The sequence below is a fragment of the Meriones unguiculatus genome (genome assembly GCF_030254825.1).
Source record: "Meriones unguiculatus strain TT.TT164.6M chromosome 13 unlocalized genomic scaffold, Bangor_MerUng_6.1 Chr13_unordered_Scaffold_33, whole genome shotgun sequence".
NCBI classification, from domain to species: Eukaryota; Metazoa; Chordata; class Mammalia; order Rodentia; family Muridae; genus Meriones; species Meriones unguiculatus.
This window is the reverse complement of record NW_026843645.1, coordinates 5,480,206-5,498,300: the sequence shown is the minus strand read 5'-3', so window position 1 is coordinate 5,498,300 and position 18,095 is coordinate 5,480,206. Positions and strand designations below refer to the sequence as shown.

The following is an 18,095-nucleotide window of genomic DNA, read 5'->3' as shown; positions in this document are numbered from 1 at the left end:
TGTGACCTTCTATCTTTAAACTACATTTTCAGGGAGCTCTAAGCCTATAATAAAAGATCTTAAACCTATACATGAATCTCCAGGCCTCTCAGGTTATGCATATTGCCTTTGTTTACCCTGCACCAATATACTGTTTAGGGGCACATACCCCAAGAAAACTCCTGAAATAATGGTCTCATCTCTCTATCTGCTTAACTCTGCTTAACAATTTCCAGGGCATAAAGAAGATTTTCAAACAGTGGACAGATAAAGTTAAGTTTAGTATTTTCATAAGGCTCAGATCTCATCAGGGCTGGCTGCATTGTCTTCCTCTATGAACTCATAAGGCTGCTCCCTGTTAAGGGGAGGTGATCAAAGAACCAGCCACTGAGTTTAATTCAGAGGCAGTCCCTCTTCCCCTTACAAGGCAACCAGACCTGATAGGCTAGGGTTAGAGGGAAGGGAAGGAAGACCTCCCTATCAGCAGACTTGGAGAATGGTATGGGAGGATATGAGTGTGGGAAGATGTGGAGGGCATGAGCAAGGGTGCTACAGCTAAGATACAAAGAAAATAAACTATAAATAATTAAAAATGTCTAATTAAAAAAAGACTCAGACATAATTTTTATGTAGAGAAAAAAAAACAGAAATTGAATCAAAGTGCAGAAAGTCCCCAGTAATGCAACAAACAATTAAAAAAAAACAACAGAAGTTAGAGATAGAACAATTGTAACAATCTCAGCTTTGCTGGAATAGCACCAAGCAACTATACTGGCTCATGACTCTCAACAATTTCAGTGAATATGGCTCTGTCATTCTCCCTTTGTGATAAAACATTTTGGTAGATTTATGGTATTTATGACATGCAGGTCATTTTTCAGTCTTCAGAATTTTACTGGAAAAACAAGAGTGAAAATTAGAACAATTCCCAGGATTATTCTGGAATTAATAATGAAAGACAAAGAGTCCTGTCCTGAGTCAAAGGATGTCAAAGACTATAGAAATTTATTTGAAACTTCCACAGCTGAGATAGGTAATTATTGGTCTGAGATTATAGCTGGAGTTTGTTGATGCAAGGGCTGTATATTTACCACCAAATCAGAACTGTTCCATAGGTCATGGAGGTGAAACCTAACTTATTCCTATGTTACCTTGGAAAAATTATAGGAGTGGGATAACATATCTACTGAAACAGTGAGTAACAAGAAAACTGAGAAGAACCCATGATGATGGAAACAATGAAGTATTTTTATACATTGATGTCACCAAAATACAATGTACACATACTTAGAAACTCAAAGTGTAAAAAAAAAAAAAGATCTGAAGGCTCACTTGACAGTATTACTTTATCTGAATACGAGTAAAATAGATTTTACTGTCCTTGACAAACAGTGATAAGCTGCTGAGAAGAAAGCTTATTTTTGATTAAACAAGATAAACAGTACAAATGTGAATTATAAAGATTTCATATACTTGGCAGTAACAGGAAGCAGAATATACCAGAACACACACATCACTGGAAAGCACTTTAAATGTGCAACAAATAGATGTTTATATAAGATGAAATGTTGATCCAATTTCTCCATACAGACCAGCAGGAGTGCATCACTTGCCCAAGTCATGAGTACCCAAATCCTGAGAGAAACAACTGTCTGCCCAAGGCAGTGACCTTCCTTTCATTTGAGGATCCTCTGGGCATGGCTCTGGCATGCACAGCTATGTGCTTCTCTGTCAGCACAATTGCAGTTTTGGGAGTCTTTCTCAAACACAGAGAATCAGCCATTGTTAAGGCCAATAACAGGACTCTCAGCTACACACTGCTCATCTCCATCCTCCTCTGCTTCCTCTGTTCCTTTCTCTTCATTGGATGCCCAAACACAACCTCCTGCATACTGCAACAAATAACATTTGCACTTGTGTTCACCTTGGCTATTTCCACCATTTTGGCAAAAGCTATAACTGTAATTCTGGCCTTTAGAGTCATGAAACCAGGGAGAACAATGAGAAGGTTGTTTGTCTCAGGCATCTATAATGCTGTCATCCCTATCTGTGTTCTGATCCAACTTATTCTCTCTGCAGTTTGGCTGTGAACCTCACCTCCTTATATTGACACAGATGAACACTCTGAACATGCTCATGTCATTATTTTATGCAACAAGGGCTCAGTCACTGCCTTCTACTGTGTGCTGGCTTACTTAGGAACCCTGGCCTTATGTAGCTTCACTGTGGCTTTCCTGGTAAGGAACCTGCCTGACACATTCAATGAGGCCAAGTTCCTGACATTCAGCATGCTGGTCTTCCTCAGTGTCTGGTTCATCTTCATCCCTGTCTACCAGAGCACCAAGGGCAAAGCTGTCATGGCTGTGGAAGTCTTCTCCATATTGGCCTCTAGTTCAGGGCTGTTGGGGTGCATCTTCTTCCCTAAGTGCTACATTATTCTCTTAAGACCTGATAAAAACTCTTTGAGATGTATTAAAAACAAAAAATAGCAAATAAAAATTGATCATTTTGATGTATTAGTTTTCTTTTTTCTAATAAAACCCATTAGTATACTGAAATTAAATTATTTACCCACTTTTAAGTAACTTTTTTCTTAAATGTATATTTAAACAAAAATAAGATCCCCTCACTTTGTCGAACAATCACAATCTATTTTAGAATAGAAGCTGCTGCTGAAAAACACATTTTAGTAAGTTATGCATGTTATTTGTTAATTTTTGGACAATATATATATATATATATATATATTCAAAATGTAATTACATGAAAGTAATTGAGATGAATAGTACATGAACAAATACTTGTTTTCTTTGTTCTTTTAGGGAGTTTTTAGCCCTGTTATATACAGGGCTTTGGCTGATATCTGAGATTCTTCTATAGACCAAGCATGAAAATCAATTTCTGGAAAGGGGTTGGTGGTGTGTCTTTTAAACAGTTGAGCCATTCCAGAAATCAGAGTAGAGAATTTTCTAAACAGAAATTATAAATTTGCTACCTGACTCTGCTCTCTTTTCCTTGACATACATAAAAATGACTCGACAACACACTCTACAAATACTTGCTAAGTCACCTTCATTGCTATTCTGTTCACAATAGGTAAGAAATGGAAACTCATAAATATGTTTAACATGATAAATATCATACATATAAATAGATGTAAGTAAAAAATATATAATTTAGGTAACCCATATCCAGAAGACAAATATCTTTCATTCTCCACTCTGGGGCATCTAGCTCCAAATGTTGGTTCATGAGTATTCATCATAGAATAACTGTAGAAACAAGAAAGCATGGTAGGGAAGCAATACAATGGCAAAAACATTTGACCAATTGGGATAAACTGGGGGAAGTACTCTAATTATGAAGGAGGATAAATATAAAAGAAGAAAGTGGGTAAAATAACAGTAAATTTTTGAAAGAGTTTTAAGCAATCATACTATGAATTATCTACATAAAATCCCTGTAGTACATATAAGTACATTCATGAATATAAACATGTTTTAAACTAGATGTTTTTAATATTGCATACAGATAAGTATAGCTCACCACTGACCAAATTTTATGCTACTGTTATATCTAACCTGGAAACTACAGTCCATTTCCAGCCTGAACAGATGCTTTTTGTTCAGTCTGAAACACCTGAAAATAACAGGATACAGAATGAGGAACTAGGAAAACGAAGAGGTGCCATGCTAACTCCTGAAAGTTTAATTTCCACCAAGTGTCAGATTCTTGGAGCATACCTTTGTAGTTATTCTCAAGTGCCTGCTTTTTCAACAATACATAAGACATTGAACACATGGCATGCATGCTTGTGAGTGCTCCCCTTTCCCTTAACCTTCACCACAGTCCACCAAAAGAGGAAAGTACACACCAACCCAGCCATACACCCTTCAGTCTCCAATGGTAACCTGCCTACAAGAATTGCTGGTGCGTTTGTGACACAAATTTTATGGAAGTGACCAGTTAATATCTCGTTGAGTTTCAGGAGGCCCACTCCATGAAAAGGAACCTTGATCCAACATGGCTTGGGTGGCCAGGAGCCTGAGTCTACACAGGCCAGGGACATCAGTGAAATGTAAATGCTATAGTTGTGCTAAAGGAGCAACCATACTCACAGATCGGTGCCTTGCTCGGCCATCATAGAAAACTTCTTCCTGCAGCAGATGGGAACAAATACAGAGACCCATATCCAGTTGATTCGCAGACAGTGAGGGGCCTTAGACCATTTCACCCTAAATGAGATGTCTCCAGCAATTCCCTCCCCTAAGGGCTCAAGGAACTCTTTGTACAGAGTGTAAGTGCCAGAGGGGATGAAGGGCACGAGGGTAACAAGGTCTTGTAAACACAGCAGGACCAACATACATATGAATGCACCCTGACCCACAAGCTAGCTTTTCTATCACATTCCCCTATTGGGGCTACCTTGACATGCCACAGGGGAGGAGGATGAACTGAGTCCTGATGCAACTTGATTTGGTGGCATGGGTGGGTGGACACAGGGGAGGGGGTTATCCCCTTCTCTGAGGAGCCAGGTGAGGGGTGATAGAGGAAACAGGGAGAGTAGGACCAGGAGGAGAGGAGAGAGGGGTCTACGACAGGGATGTAAAATGAATCAATAAAAATTTAAAAAAATAAAATAATAATAAATGATGGGGGTGGAGAGATGTCACAGAGCTTCAGAGTGCATGTTTCTCTTCCAAAGATCCCTAGTTTGATTTCCTGTGGTGGCTCACAACCATCTATAGTGAGATCTGGCTCCTTTTTCTGGTATGCAGACAGAATACTCTACAAATAATAAATTTTCAAAGAAAAAAAACAGAAATGCACCATGGATCATCAATAAAGTTCCCTTCCCTCCAAGAAGAACACTCACTATCTCTTTAAATAATAATAATAATAAATTTTATAGTTAGTTTTCTCCAAGGGGCCACAAACCAGACTAACTGGTTAGCCTCATGAGCAGCAACAGAAAAACTCAAGGGCATATTTGTGGGTTGTCAAGGCTACAATATATATTCAGTTCTTTTGTATGCGTATGGCTTCTAGTTTCACAATTTTATGGTATTTCTGTGTGAGCAAACATATGTATCTGTATACCCACGTTTCCCTCATGCTTTTTCTTTGCTCTTTTTATTGATAACATTAGACACCTCAACCGTTTTATTGATTTCTGGAAGATTGGAGCCTGACAATTTCCTCTTTATGAAATACAAAAGTGTGTCCTGTGACATAAATCCACCTCCCCAAACTAATGATCTGGCCTGTCATTTAGCGTTTTCTGGTCTAGGGTTTGGTGCATCTCTGTGCTTCTTTGCTATCACTGCTGTGGTTTAAATCAATTTGTGAAGTACTAAGCCTTTCGTGGCCATTGTCAAGGGCAATCCCAGAATTCTAAGCCATCCCTTGATTATCTCCTGCTACTGCTTCCTCTACTATTTATTCTTTATTGGCCACCACAGCACAGTCATCTGTATCACCCATCAAGCCACTCTTAGACTCTGTTCATGATTCATTTGGGGTGTATATGTTTGAGAGAGAGAGAAAGTAAGAGAGACAGAGAGATAGAGACAGACAGACAGAGAAAGAATACTGCTATATGTGTGTGTGTATCTTGCAGTAATTCTGGAACACTGAGGCAGTTTCTGATATCAGTCACCTGTCTGTCCTTCTCATTTGCTCTTGGATTTGACTTGTCTGTGGATTTCGGTGGGAATGTCTCTCCCACGTTGACAGATTTGCAAACCCTGAACCTGACCACCTACTTCATCATAGGAAAGAGAATTCCCACAGAGGAAACATGTGGACAGATCTGACTGACCAATCAGAACTGGAGTGAGGTGGAGACGGTGTGTCCAGAGCCTAATAACAATTTCTCTTGGCCCTCTTTAGCTCCTATTAGCCATTCCTTGCCAGCCTTTTTGTTGGACCTAGTATCCTAGGACTGATGAATACCTGTAGGGTGGTGCTAACTAGAACATAAGAGTCTGGCAGGCCCAATGTTAAGAATTTCATCTGATGGCATTGGAGTCTCATAGCTGAGTTTTGAATGCTTTGTCATAACCCACTTTTCTAAGGTCTAACTGAAGAGCATTTATGATTGTTCTGACAGTATAAATATTTCATGGGACTCCCTCCACATTGGAACATGGAGTTTGGAGTGACCCAAATCTATGCTCTCAGGCCATGACAATTGTCATATTCAACAAGGACACAACTCCTGCTTTCTACTGTATCCTGAGATATACCCAGCTGTCCCATCACTGAGGAGTGTCCACCATCACTTTACTGGCTAGAGCTTTACATATTTACAGAAGCCAGGCTTCTGACACCCAGCGTGGTGGTGTTCTGCAGTGTGTTGGCCACTTTCCTTACTAAACCCCATAGCACCGGGGGCAAGATCACGCTGGCTGCAGAGCGTCGCAGGATCCCAGAAATTTCAGTGACTGCCTTCTAGACTTATGGTCAATATTGTGAGAGGATATCTACCAATATGCCACAACACTGAGGACGAGATCATGGATGCCTTTTATAGTTCAAGGGCTACAGAGATGATTCGCGGGTTAAGAGCACTTGTTCTTGCCAAGGACCAGATCTGTTTTGCACCTGGTATCTCACCCCATCTGTAAGTCCAGTTCCAGGGAATGTAGCCCCTCTTCTGCCCTCTTCACCTGCCAGGCATCCATCTGATACACAGGAACACCTACCCATGCAGACAAAACACTCATACATATAAAAATAAACAATCAGATGAGAATTACACTTCTTAAGAGAGGGGGAAAAAGCACACCCTTCCATTAGTAAGTAAAGCTAGTTTATTGCATACACAGCCCCAGCCTTAAATTTACATAATCCCAGTTTAAATGTGTCCAGTTTAAATTCTCCTGTTCAGCCAGGGCCCAGCCAGTCTCTGCTCACTGAAAAAGGAATCCTGGGGTCCCTGGCCCCCTTTCTTTTAGTGAGTCCTGACTCTCCCAGTCAAAACAGGCCTGGCCTTGGGAAAGTAGACAGAGATTATAAATCATTTTTAAGGATTATAACAAAAATCCAGGTGTGGAGTCACATGACTGTGACCCTCAGTGGGGCAAGCAGAAGCAGGTGTGAGTTCCAGGTCATCTGGGTTTACAAAATGAGTCCAGGACATACAAGGCCTCACAGAGAAACCCTGTCTCCAAAAGCAAGGGCTTGTGCCCCCTGCCAGCTCTTTACACTCACAACTCTGGACATGTTCTAAGTCACATAGTATGACTTCAACCAGGCTATAAGAAAGTCCTGCCAAGCACCTTGGTACACACATTTAATGCCAGGACTTGGGAGGCAGAGGCAGGTGAATATCTATGAGTTTGAGGACAGCCTGGTCTACACAGAAAGTACAAGACAGCCAGTGTTACACAGAGAAACCCTGTCTCAAAACCCCATAATAATAAAAATAAGAAGATTGAAATAAAAAAAAAAATCAGAGCTAGGCCTGCTGGCATAATGCCAGGTTCCATTCACAAGGAAGGCACACAGTAGAGTTTATATTTTAAAAAAAGCAGATGGAAGAAAGATCTGAACCTTCATTTTATTTCATTTTTGAAATCTCCATCACAAGAAATTTTTAGTGGGTTTGAGAGCCCAAAGACTTGCAAATCAGTGGGTATTGTTTTAATTTTTAAAGCAAAAGCCCAAAGGAAGGCTAGCTAGGTGGAGACACATCCAGCCATCTTCCGGGAAGAACTAACCTTAATGCCCTGAGGGGACAAATTAGCCTTACTGCACTCTTTCCTGCCCACTAATTATACAGTTGCTAAGAAACCATCCCATAGGACCAGGCAAGAACTGTTTGAAGTCTTGGTGCATAAAGTGGACCAATCATTTCAAAAGTCAATTTCCCTTACCCAATCATGAAATGCCAAAGCATGAAAGTCCCTGCTTGTACAACCACTCTGGAAATCAATCTGGCACTTTCTCAGACAACTCGGAATAGCGCTTTCCCAAGATCCAGCCATACCACTCTTGGGCATATATCCAAAAGGAGCTCAAGTACACAAAAAGGACATTTGCTCAACCATGTTTGTAGCAGCTTTATTTGTAATAGCCAGAAGCTGGAAACAACCCAGATGCCCCTCAACTGAAGAATGGATGCAGAAATTGTGGTATATCTATACAATGGAATATTACTCAGCAATGAAAAATAAGGAAATCATGAAATTTGAAGGTAAATGGTGGGACCTGGAAAGGATCATCCTGAGTGAGTTGTCCCAGAAGCAAAAAGACACACACGGTATATACTCACTCATATACACATACAACATAGGACAAACCCACTAAAATCTGTGCATTTAAAGAAACTAAGCAAGAGAGAGGACCCTAACTAAAACACTCAATCCCCATCCTGAAAGGCAAAGAGGATGGATATCAGAAGAGGAAGAAAACAGGAAACAACCTAGGAACCTTCTACAGAGGGCTTCTGAAAGCCAGAAGAAGAAAACAGGAAGCAAACTAGGAACCTACCACAGAGGGCCTCTGAAAGCCTCTGCCCTACAGACTATCAAAGCAGATGCTGAGCCTGATGGGCAACTGTTGGGCAGAGTGAATGGAATTTTATGTAAGAAGTAGGAAATAGTAAGAGCTGGAGAGGACAGGGTCTCCACGAGGAGAGCAACAGAACAAGAAAATTTGAACACAGGGAACTTCCCAGAGACTCATACTCCAACCAAGGACTATTCATGTAGATAACCTAGAAACCCTGAACAGATGTAGCCCATGGCAGTTTAGTGTCCAAGTGGGTTACATAGTGATGGGAAGAGGGACTGCCTCTGACATAGCTGATTGGCCTGCTCCCCCTGTGGGGGGAGCAGACTTACCCAGCCACAGAAGAAGAAAATGCAGCCTTTCCTGATGTGATATGATAGACTAAGATCAGAAGGAAGGAGAGGAGGACCTCCCCTATCAGTGGACTTGGGTAATACCATGCATGCAGAAAGGGGAGGAAGGGTGGGATCAGGAGGGGACGAGGGAGGGGCTTAAGGGGAGATACAAAATGAATAAAGTATAATTAATAATAATAATAGAAAAGAAATAGTTAAGACCAAAATATTAGTATAAGCACCTCTCATCTCAAGAAACAAAATGTTGCTTATGTTTATTAATTATTATCAATATGTAAATAGTAGTGAAAATTTTGAATGTTTCCAACTTTGTTGACTAGTTTTATGTCATCCAGACAGAAGCTAGAGTCATTTGAGTGGATGGACCCTCAATTTAGAAAATGCTCCCATTGGACTGGACTGTGGGCAAGCCTGTGGTCCAATTTCTTATTAGTGACTGATGTGAGAGAGACCAGCCCATTGTAGGCAATGCTGCCTCTATGTAGGTTGTCCTGGTTGCTATGAGAAAGAAGGATGAGCAATTCTGTAAGCAGCATTTTTCCATCGCCTCTGGATTAGTTCCTGCCTCTGGATTCTTGCCTTTAATTTCTGTTCTGACTTTCCTGGATAATGACTATAAGCTGTAAGATGAAATAAATTCTTTCTTCCCCAACAAAAAAAAAGAAGGGAGTTAGTATGATGGGGAGAGGATAGGAGCTCCACAAGGACCAAATATATCTGGGCACAGGGTCTTTTCTGAGACTGACATTCAACAAAGGACCATGTATGGATATAACCTAGAACCTCTGCTCAGATGTAGCTTGTGGTAGCTCAGTAACCAATTGGTTTCCCATAGTGAGGGGAACAAGGACTATTTCTAACAGGAACTCAATGACTGGCTCTTTGACCTCCCCAATCCCCAAGGGAGGAGCAGTCCTGTTAGGCCACAGAGGAGGGCTTTGCAGCCAGTCCTGAAGATACCTGATAAAACAGGATTGGATGAATGGGGAGGAGGTTCCCCCTATCAGTGGACTTGGAAAGGGGTATGGTGGAGATGAGGAAGGGAGGGTGGGATTGGGAGGGAATGAGGGAGCAGGACACGGCTGGGATACAGAGTTAATAAAATGTAACTGATAAGAAAAAAAATAAAATTATAAAAAAATAAATAAAATTTAATTTTAAAAAACCTGTAGGCACAAAATGATACATTTTACAATCCCACTTCCACTTTCTATGTGTAGAAAGTATTTTAAGGAGGGCTGTTGAGAAGCATGTGTAGGAATATCTACCTGTAATCCAGTACTCAGGAGGTAGAGACAGGAAGATCAGGCGTTCAAGGCCAGCATTGACTATATAACAAGTTAGTGCCCAAAAATAAGAGAGAGCTGCTATCATGGATTCAAGAAAGGGCATGAGCCAGACAGGGTGGTGCACACTTGTAATCCCAGCATTCAGGAAGCAGAAGCAGGCAGATAGTTGTGAATTCAAGGCCAGCCTGCTCTACAAAGCGAGTCCAGGACAGCCAAGGCTACACAAACACTGTCTTGAAAAACAAAAATATTATAAAAATGAATATATTATATATAACATAATACATAATATATTATTTATAATAATGTATATATATATATATATATTATAAAACAGAAGTGTTACACAGATTGGTAATGACAATTTGCCTTAAACTGACAAATGTGTTTAATTCAGCTCTTCACACCCACTCAAGGATTCCATTCTTAAAAATATGTGCCTGTGTATTAGATGTATTTGTCTATGTGTCTATAATGTATATGTCTATGATGCATTAAAGTGTCTAAAATGTATAGACTAAAATACTAATAATGATTATGAACAATGAAGGTCTCAGGCCCTCTGAGGCACACGGTTCCAGCTGCACATCCGTCTGTCTGTCCCCTTGCCTCTGGCCAGCAGCTGCTCCCTGCACAGCGTGAGGGTGCTGAGTCTTTGTCCTGGCACAGCAAGCCGGTGTACAGATGGGGGGAGCCTGGATAGCATCTGCAAAACGCTTTTTTTTTTCCTCTTTCTTTCCACTTTCTTTAAGGCTATGTGCTGACTCCCACATAAGAGAACTTGCTCGTATGTGGGAGTCAGAATATTGTATGAACTCCAACATACTATAAACTGCTGTTACTACTTCTACCACTCTTGGGGACCATGCGTAACTAAGAGAAGGGGGCGCTAGGGACCCACTTATGGATGTTAGGGCCCAGTGAGGACTTGGGCTCCAAGCAGAAGGTTTTCCAGAGGTGTGCGAACATTTTGTCATCTTTACCTGAGTAGCTTTTTAATACCTGCAGCTGTAACATAAACTCTACTTACATTTAGGTTATGCCTTTGCTTAGGTTCAATGAGGAATCCCATAAAATTGGGAGTATTTTGTGCAACCTAGCAGACCCAGTCTGGCCTAACTACTGGGGCTCACCCTATCCAACCTGGTCTGGCTGCCACACAAGCTGGTGAACTCCCACCCAGGACACTCATTTTGTGCACCCAGATGGACAACAGTGCTCATGACAGAAACATAACTCAAGCATAAGTCTCTATTTCTTGTGGAACTTGTTTTTTGTGCTCAGGGACATCTATGTCTCTTTGATGCACTTAAAAGACCTGCTACTTTCTAGGACCGTGGTATAACTGATGTCCTGAGATGAATGGAGAAGGACTCAAAATCCCCATCAATTAAATCATAACAGAAACCATGATGAGTCTCAAGACAAGATGAGAAAGATGCACTGTTGTCCCTATCAAGAGGAAGAAAATGTCGTCGGGAACTCCTTATGAGAAAGAGAGGGAAATTGTCAGCTAGTTTCACATTGAGTGACAATACCATATTTAGAACTGCCTGAATAAAGTTGCCATTAGAATAGATTGACTAAAGTGCTCTGCCATTCTCCAAGACCTGTGTCATCCATACAGAGAAACATAGGAGTACAGTTCATGTGACAGAAATGACACCTAGGGCTGCTGAGTTGGCTCGCCAAGGAAAAGAGCTTGCAAAGTGTGGTGACCCAATTTTGAGCCCTAGAACCCACATAAAGATAGGATGCCAAAAGTTGTCCTTCAGCCTCCGCCTGTGTGCCAGTGTACACATACACATGCACACATAGACACATATACAACAAATATTTTTTTACAAAAATAACCTCTGCATCTTCAAGTCTTTGATGATGGCAAAGTCTGTGGATTTTCCCAAAACCACAGCTTTCCTTCTGACTTATTATGTTGGAGAAAAGGGAAAACTTGGGGTGGGATCTTTTAGATAATCTTTTTCACCATGGCACTTACTACACAGGCATGGCTGGAGCTCCTGTGGGAACTGAGCCTGTAACGTCCAACTATATATCCTGAAAGGGAAAACACAAGAGCCAGAGCTCCATTGGACTCACCAGGCATGGACTTGGGTCCTAACCACCTGAGTGCACAGTGGCATTCTGGGACCTTGGAAATCAGCACAAGAGGGTTTGACCTCTCATGAACAGAGATGTTGGCTTGCACCCACACTGCAGTTCTGTCTTCCCAAAACAAGAAGTAAGACCTCAGCACTTCCAGGCCAACCCAAACCAAGACCACCCTTCTCTAGAGGTATGAACAGAGAATGAATCAGCATTGAGAAAGTTTATTGGTTTGATTTTTCCAAGATCATATATTTTAAGTAAATAGATTATAAGAGGTATAATGTCTTTTCTTCTTCCACTAACAGTAATCAGGCGCTCTCCACCTTACACACATATACAAACACACACACAGAGAGAACCAAACAATGTTATACCTGGCTGAGACATTCACATCTTAAAATAGGGGATGGTAACAATATAATTTCCTTTAAAATGCCTTTAATACAATATATAACAAACAAAAAATCTCTCTATGTATTTGAAGTTACAAAAAAGCCCATCTCTTGGCAGCAACAATCTTAAATATGATAGTTACCTCTGGCTGTACAACAAGCATTTCACTTTTCCTCACTGGGTTTTGGAAAGTTCAAGTAGTAATGAGGCTTATTAAGCCCTTTGAGAAACCAATTTATGAGCAGGCAAGGCAGTGGCTCAGACCCCTACCCCGAAGAGTAACAGTCTGTACTTCTCAGCTTGTGGAGTGAGCCTGTCTTGATCTTGGGTTCCTCTGCCTCCCCCAGTGGCAGCCAGGCAGATCTCTGCAGGTTTGTCTCAATATGCCCTGGTGTGAAGCAGACACTAGTGGGACGCTCGCTGAACTGTTCATTGCTGCCACCCATCCCCGGAGGCTGCTGTTGCCTGTGTCTGCTCTTGGGAGGACACCACAGTCTGGGCCTGGAGGACCTCTGGCAGGGAACGCCAGTGCCGGCGGCCATAGCCTTGAGGGCTGATCTTGTTTTGGGGGGCCACAGCGTCTTTACTTTTGTCTGTCAACTGGTAGATCCGTTGGGCCAATTTCTGCAGTATGCACGTCCCTAAGCGGCATGGAGAGCTAGGAGAGCCAGGGTTCATCATAGGGCGGTAGTGTTTGAATCCAATATGGGCTATGCTGGGAGTGCTGTGAAGAAAGGACTCTTGAAACTTCACCAACCAGAGCTTTGTTCCTAACCACCTGGGACCAGGGCCATAGAGAACCTGAGGGACATGGGACCTGCTCCCTCCCCTGGAGCTGCAGTCCTGCCTGGACAATCTTCCTGGGGCCAGAGTAGTAGACAGGGCACATCCTCTGTAGAGGGCATAGTTACCTGGCTTGTGGGGATTTCGATGTGCTCTCCTTGTCCTGGAGCGGAACAAGAGTCGAGTTAAGAACTATCTCCTCACCAGTGAGTCCCGAGGAATTGGTGCTGGATGCCTGCAGTTCCCTCTTGCCACTACTTAGCACCCACTTATTCTGCCTAGAAAACACAAGCAGATGTGTTTGGTTGTGTTCAAGTGATGCCCAGGCCAGCTCCCATCTCCACTTTCTTCTAACCCCTTCAGACCATCTCTCAGTGTTCCCTGACTGCCATGTATTAGGACTGAAGAAAGCACTGCCCCAAACTCACTGCGAGGATGCATCTGGCTGTGCAGTGTCCACATCTAGGAAGGCAAGTGAACCCAGGAATATCAGGATGATGGAAACCAGCTTCATTCTGTGCAGATGCTCAGATACCCTGGAAAGGAGCAAGAAGCCGAGGGTGAGCAACAGGGCCAGCTGCACAGCCCCAGAGGGTCACGAAGGGCGTAGACAGGAGGGGAAGCAGATTGGTGGCACTCTACCCGGTTCTGCTGCTTATCTCTCCCTGGCACCAAGACACATCCAGAAGCTTTTGCGCTGGCCAGGTGGGTGACAAGCAAAGCAAAGGAAACCGGAGAACCAGGTTTCCCGAGGTCTCCAATTCAACTCCTAGGATCATTGCCCAAGGTGGAGAGGGATCTCAGGAGAGAAACAGCTGGGTATATGAGTTAGACCTGGGACATGAGGTGTGCTCTACAGTGGATCCCCCAAAGTAGAATGCATTTGTCCAGTTCTGCAAGTTTTGGGCCTTTGGAAAAGCCACACTCCCTGCCCCTACACCCTGGAGACCAGTTGTCCCTACCTGCTGAAGGAGTGAGTAGTCAAGAACTTGGAGAAAGTCCGAGATGTCCTTCTGACTCTGGGAAATCCCCAAAGTCCAAGGCTGACTGCTATGAGAAACTAGGAGAGGTAATGCTGGAACTCTTCTGCCTGGTGTCGCCAAGAAACCACTGAACAGCAAGAGCCAGCTCCAGCATTTTATACATGCAGGGGAGGGTCTGCTATGACCTGGAGCCCTCCCTTTTCTCTGGCTTCTAAGATCAGACCTGCCCAGGAACTTGCCTGTGGGTATAGGGCTAAGTGTAGAGGTCACTTGTGGACAGGCATCTCAGAGATCAGTTCTGGGAGATTAGGCTGGTGCAGGACTTCTGCTGCCTTAATTTCCTGGCTTAGGGTTCAGGCATTAAGAAGGAAAGATGAGCCAGAACAACTTGGGTATGGGGGATCCTTTTCCAAGAATGACTACAACCCAGGTGTTGGTCTGAGCTTTCAGAATAGAGCTGCAAGAACCAGAGACTGGCAGGAAACCTGGCTAACCTGGACATTAGACTTGGGGAGCTGTTGACTCAAACAGGCTGTGCCCCTGCCTGCTTAGTACCTAGATGAGACTCTAGCCCCACCTCTGCCTGCAGAGTACACCTGGAAGGGTCCAGTCCCCCTGACAGCACCTGAGACTGAAGGGTTTCTTGATGGGCTGGCTAGCAAAATTTTGTAGTAAGGGCAAAGCTGGAAACAGCTGAGATGAAAATTGAGGTTTGGAGAGGGTAGTTATCTGTAAATTGAGAACTCACAGTTCTTCTTGGAAATACAGGACTAGCCAAAATTAGGAAGTGAGATAGTTTTGTTTTCCTCATAATATTATTATGCCTTATAAATCTGTAACCTGAGAGTTGGCCTGACTGCTTTCATTAGCAAGTGTGCTAATTCTTGTCTCTTTAGATCATTACACACACTTCTGAATGGGGATTCTCATGTATAAAAGTGAAGTTCAGAGAGGGGAAGTATACTGCCCAGTCACACAAAAGGTGGAAAGCTATAGAGCCCAAACTCGAAAGACAGGTGTGGCAGCTTGAATTTTTCTGGCAGGGGTCACCATTCTTATCAAGGGTGAAGAGGAAAATCCCAGCCCCCGCCCAGAGGTATGTGCTAATTCATGACGAATCAGTTCAAATCAGTTTGCCTCTGGTTTGTAATATTAAAGGATCCTTGAGTTCACTTTCCTCCCTTCTAGGGCCAAATTGGGAAACAAGGCATAGCTCCACAGGCAAGTCTCCTGGAAGGTCACTGAAGCTAAAGATATGATCTACCACAGCTGCTAGTCTCAGGTCCTAGAAATCTGGACACAGATAAGTTATGTCTCCTTCTTAGTGTCACCAACAGATCTCCAAGATTCCTACCTGATCTGAGACCACACTCAAAGGCAGCTCAAAGCAAGGTCTGGGTTGAGCATTGCTGGATCAGCTCAATTACCACTCTCCAGACTGAACCATGGACATTGCAACTAGGGGGAAAAATGGCTGCACTGAGGTTACTTATTCCAGGGAATCTTCCTAGAAGAGGAGATCTGAGTTCCACCTGGGGCAGAGGACAGATTCCAGGTTCTGCTTCTGGTAGGGGCCTTAGATACGGATATTGAAAGGATTGTAGCTTGGTGTACTGGCCTGCGTTAGGACCTTCTGGGCCCTGGGACAGTCACCACAGCAGCCCCAGCCAGGTGCTGTTTGTCTGCACCATAGAGCACTGGTAGATCAGAGAGCTGCCAGGTTCCCAGGAACCTCAGGTAATCACCACAGTTTTTTTTCTGGTTTCTGTCCCTTTCTTTCCCCTTCCTCTCACTTCATCCCTGGATTGTCTGTCAATGCAGCTGGTGTCAGTCTCTCTGAGGATGCAACCTACCTGTTGCTAACTTACAGCTGGGCCAGGGCGACCTCAGATTTAACTTTCATTTCCTGGCCCAGTCTGCCCAAGTCAAGGGCAGCCAGGTGTTGGCCCACAGCCAGGGCACATCTCATGAGCTGAACTCCTCTCCAGCCTCTACCATTCTTGAGGGCTCTGTGTGCAGAAAATCCTGCAGGGCTGGATCTCGTTGACTCCTTGCTTCCTCTCTAAGGAAAGTCTGTGACCTGAGGTTAGCTCTAGTGTGGAACCATGATTGCCAAATATGCTCTTATTTGAAATGTATTGTGGTTATTTCTATTATTATTATTTGGATAGGGTCCCCTGTAACCCACCCTGGCCTGAAACTAAACAGCTATAAGATGACTTTGAATCCCTGATCCTTCTGTTCCACCTCTTATCAACTGAGCTACACTCCCAATCCCTCAAACTTCTTTTTTTTGAGCCGTAGGTGGCTTCAACAAGGAAGTGAACCGAACCCAAATGGGGAAGGCTTGGTTCTACTGAGCTCCTAGGTCTGTGCCAGTGTATTATCACTGTGCCAAGTATACCCACCTGAGCACATTGGCATGTGCCTTATTAGCCCGGGTGCTCTTCCCTGCACTGGTACCTAAGAGACTGTCACCTGAGAATCAAGCCAATTGTCTTTTTAGGCAAGGTCCCAGGCTGGCAGCTAGAAAAATTTTGTTAGAAAATCTTAGAAAGCACGTGTATGATTGTGGTTTGGGTGGGTGAGGAAACACTGTGAAACTGTTCCCCAAAGTGCTAAAGGACATAAGAGGGGGTGGAGGGAATAGATGAGGAATTCAACATGTCTGGGTAACTACCCATCCCCCCAGGAAATGAGGTGCCTTACTTAATCATCAGTGCAAGAGAAAAAAAATAGCTAGGATGCATTTTGGGTTCAAAGTCTAGAAATGAGGCAGAAAGGGTCCTTTTGGCTGTGCTTTCACAGAATTGCATCAACTCAAGTGCAATGTTTGTAAATTCACACTGAGCAAGGAAAGAAGGGAAAGGAAGAAGAGAGGAGAGGAATATAAGGGAGGGGAGGAGAAGGAAAGAACATGTTTAAAATTTTCCTGGCAAGATAATTGAAAGGAAAAAAAAATTACTGCTTAATAAAGATCCACTTTTTGTGCATGTGCCCAAGAATTCTTAAGTTGTGTTTATGTGTACATCTTTTCATCATATTTACAAACATGTATGTGTGTGTGTGCTCTAAAAGCTTCCTGAATAATGGTGTTTCAATATCTTCTTCTCATTAAAACTGAACTATTTGAAGGTTTTGCTTGTTTTGAATATGTGATTTTATTTTCTTAGTTAACACTGTATACACAGTCTCTTACACCAGGGTAATAATACTTGGGTCTAGAGAAAAGTAACAAAGAAACAATAAACAGTACTAATAATGTTAGTGACTAAAGTGAAAGTAACTGAGTGCATTGTACAATGATCTCTTTTCAGACAGGACATTTTATGATGAATTTTTTCTTTCATGAGGCACAAAATGCCTGTTAAGCTTAGGGCTTGTTTACAACATCCTCTTGAAAACAAGGTTCAAGATGTATCCTGAAGTTGAAACATCAAATAATTTACAGGAGGACACAATCAGCTTTGCAGATAGGGTCTCCTAGGCATAAGTATGGCAGGATGCAAAGCACAGGACATTTTCTGAGGATCTGACCTCTCATAAAACCTAATGAGAATATAGATTATTCCCAGAAAATGAACATGTACATAAAAGCAACTATGTATAAAGCTGGTATACAGTGAATGTCAAGTGAGGGACCAGGTTAAAAACCATACAATGGAAAAAAGAGCATCTTCAACAAATGA

At 42.7% G+C, this 18,095-nt stretch overlaps 3 protein-coding genes across 3 annotated transcripts in view; all 3 read right to left on the bottom strand.

Moving 5' to 3' along the window:
• Positions 1–18,095, bottom strand: part of LOC132650792 (zinc finger protein 431-like) — a gene marked incomplete at its 3' end in the record, with an annotated part of 459,955 nt that overhangs the window by 336,618 nt on the left and 105,242 nt on the right. The window lies entirely within an intron of this gene.
• The window catches only part of LOC132650793 (zinc finger protein 120-like), a 1,051,774-nt gene continuing 1,035,433 nt past the window's right edge, over positions 1,755–18,095 (bottom strand). The window contains exon 5 of the mRNA XM_060376111.1: positions 1,755–1,871. The gene's annotated coding sequence lies outside the window, so the exon portion shown is untranslated. The remainder of the gene's footprint in view (positions 1,872–18,095) is intronic.
• Positions 13,070–13,937, bottom strand: LOC132650746 (pro-adrenomedullin-like). Its single transcript, XM_060376077.1, has 4 exons — positions 13,852–13,937; positions 13,746–13,761; positions 13,552–13,697; positions 13,070–13,364 (listed from the first exon to the last, which is right to left on the bottom strand). Exons 1-4 carry the CDS (start codon positions 13,935–13,937, stop codon positions 13,070–13,072), a joined length of 543 nt encoding a protein of 180 aa, XP_060232060.1.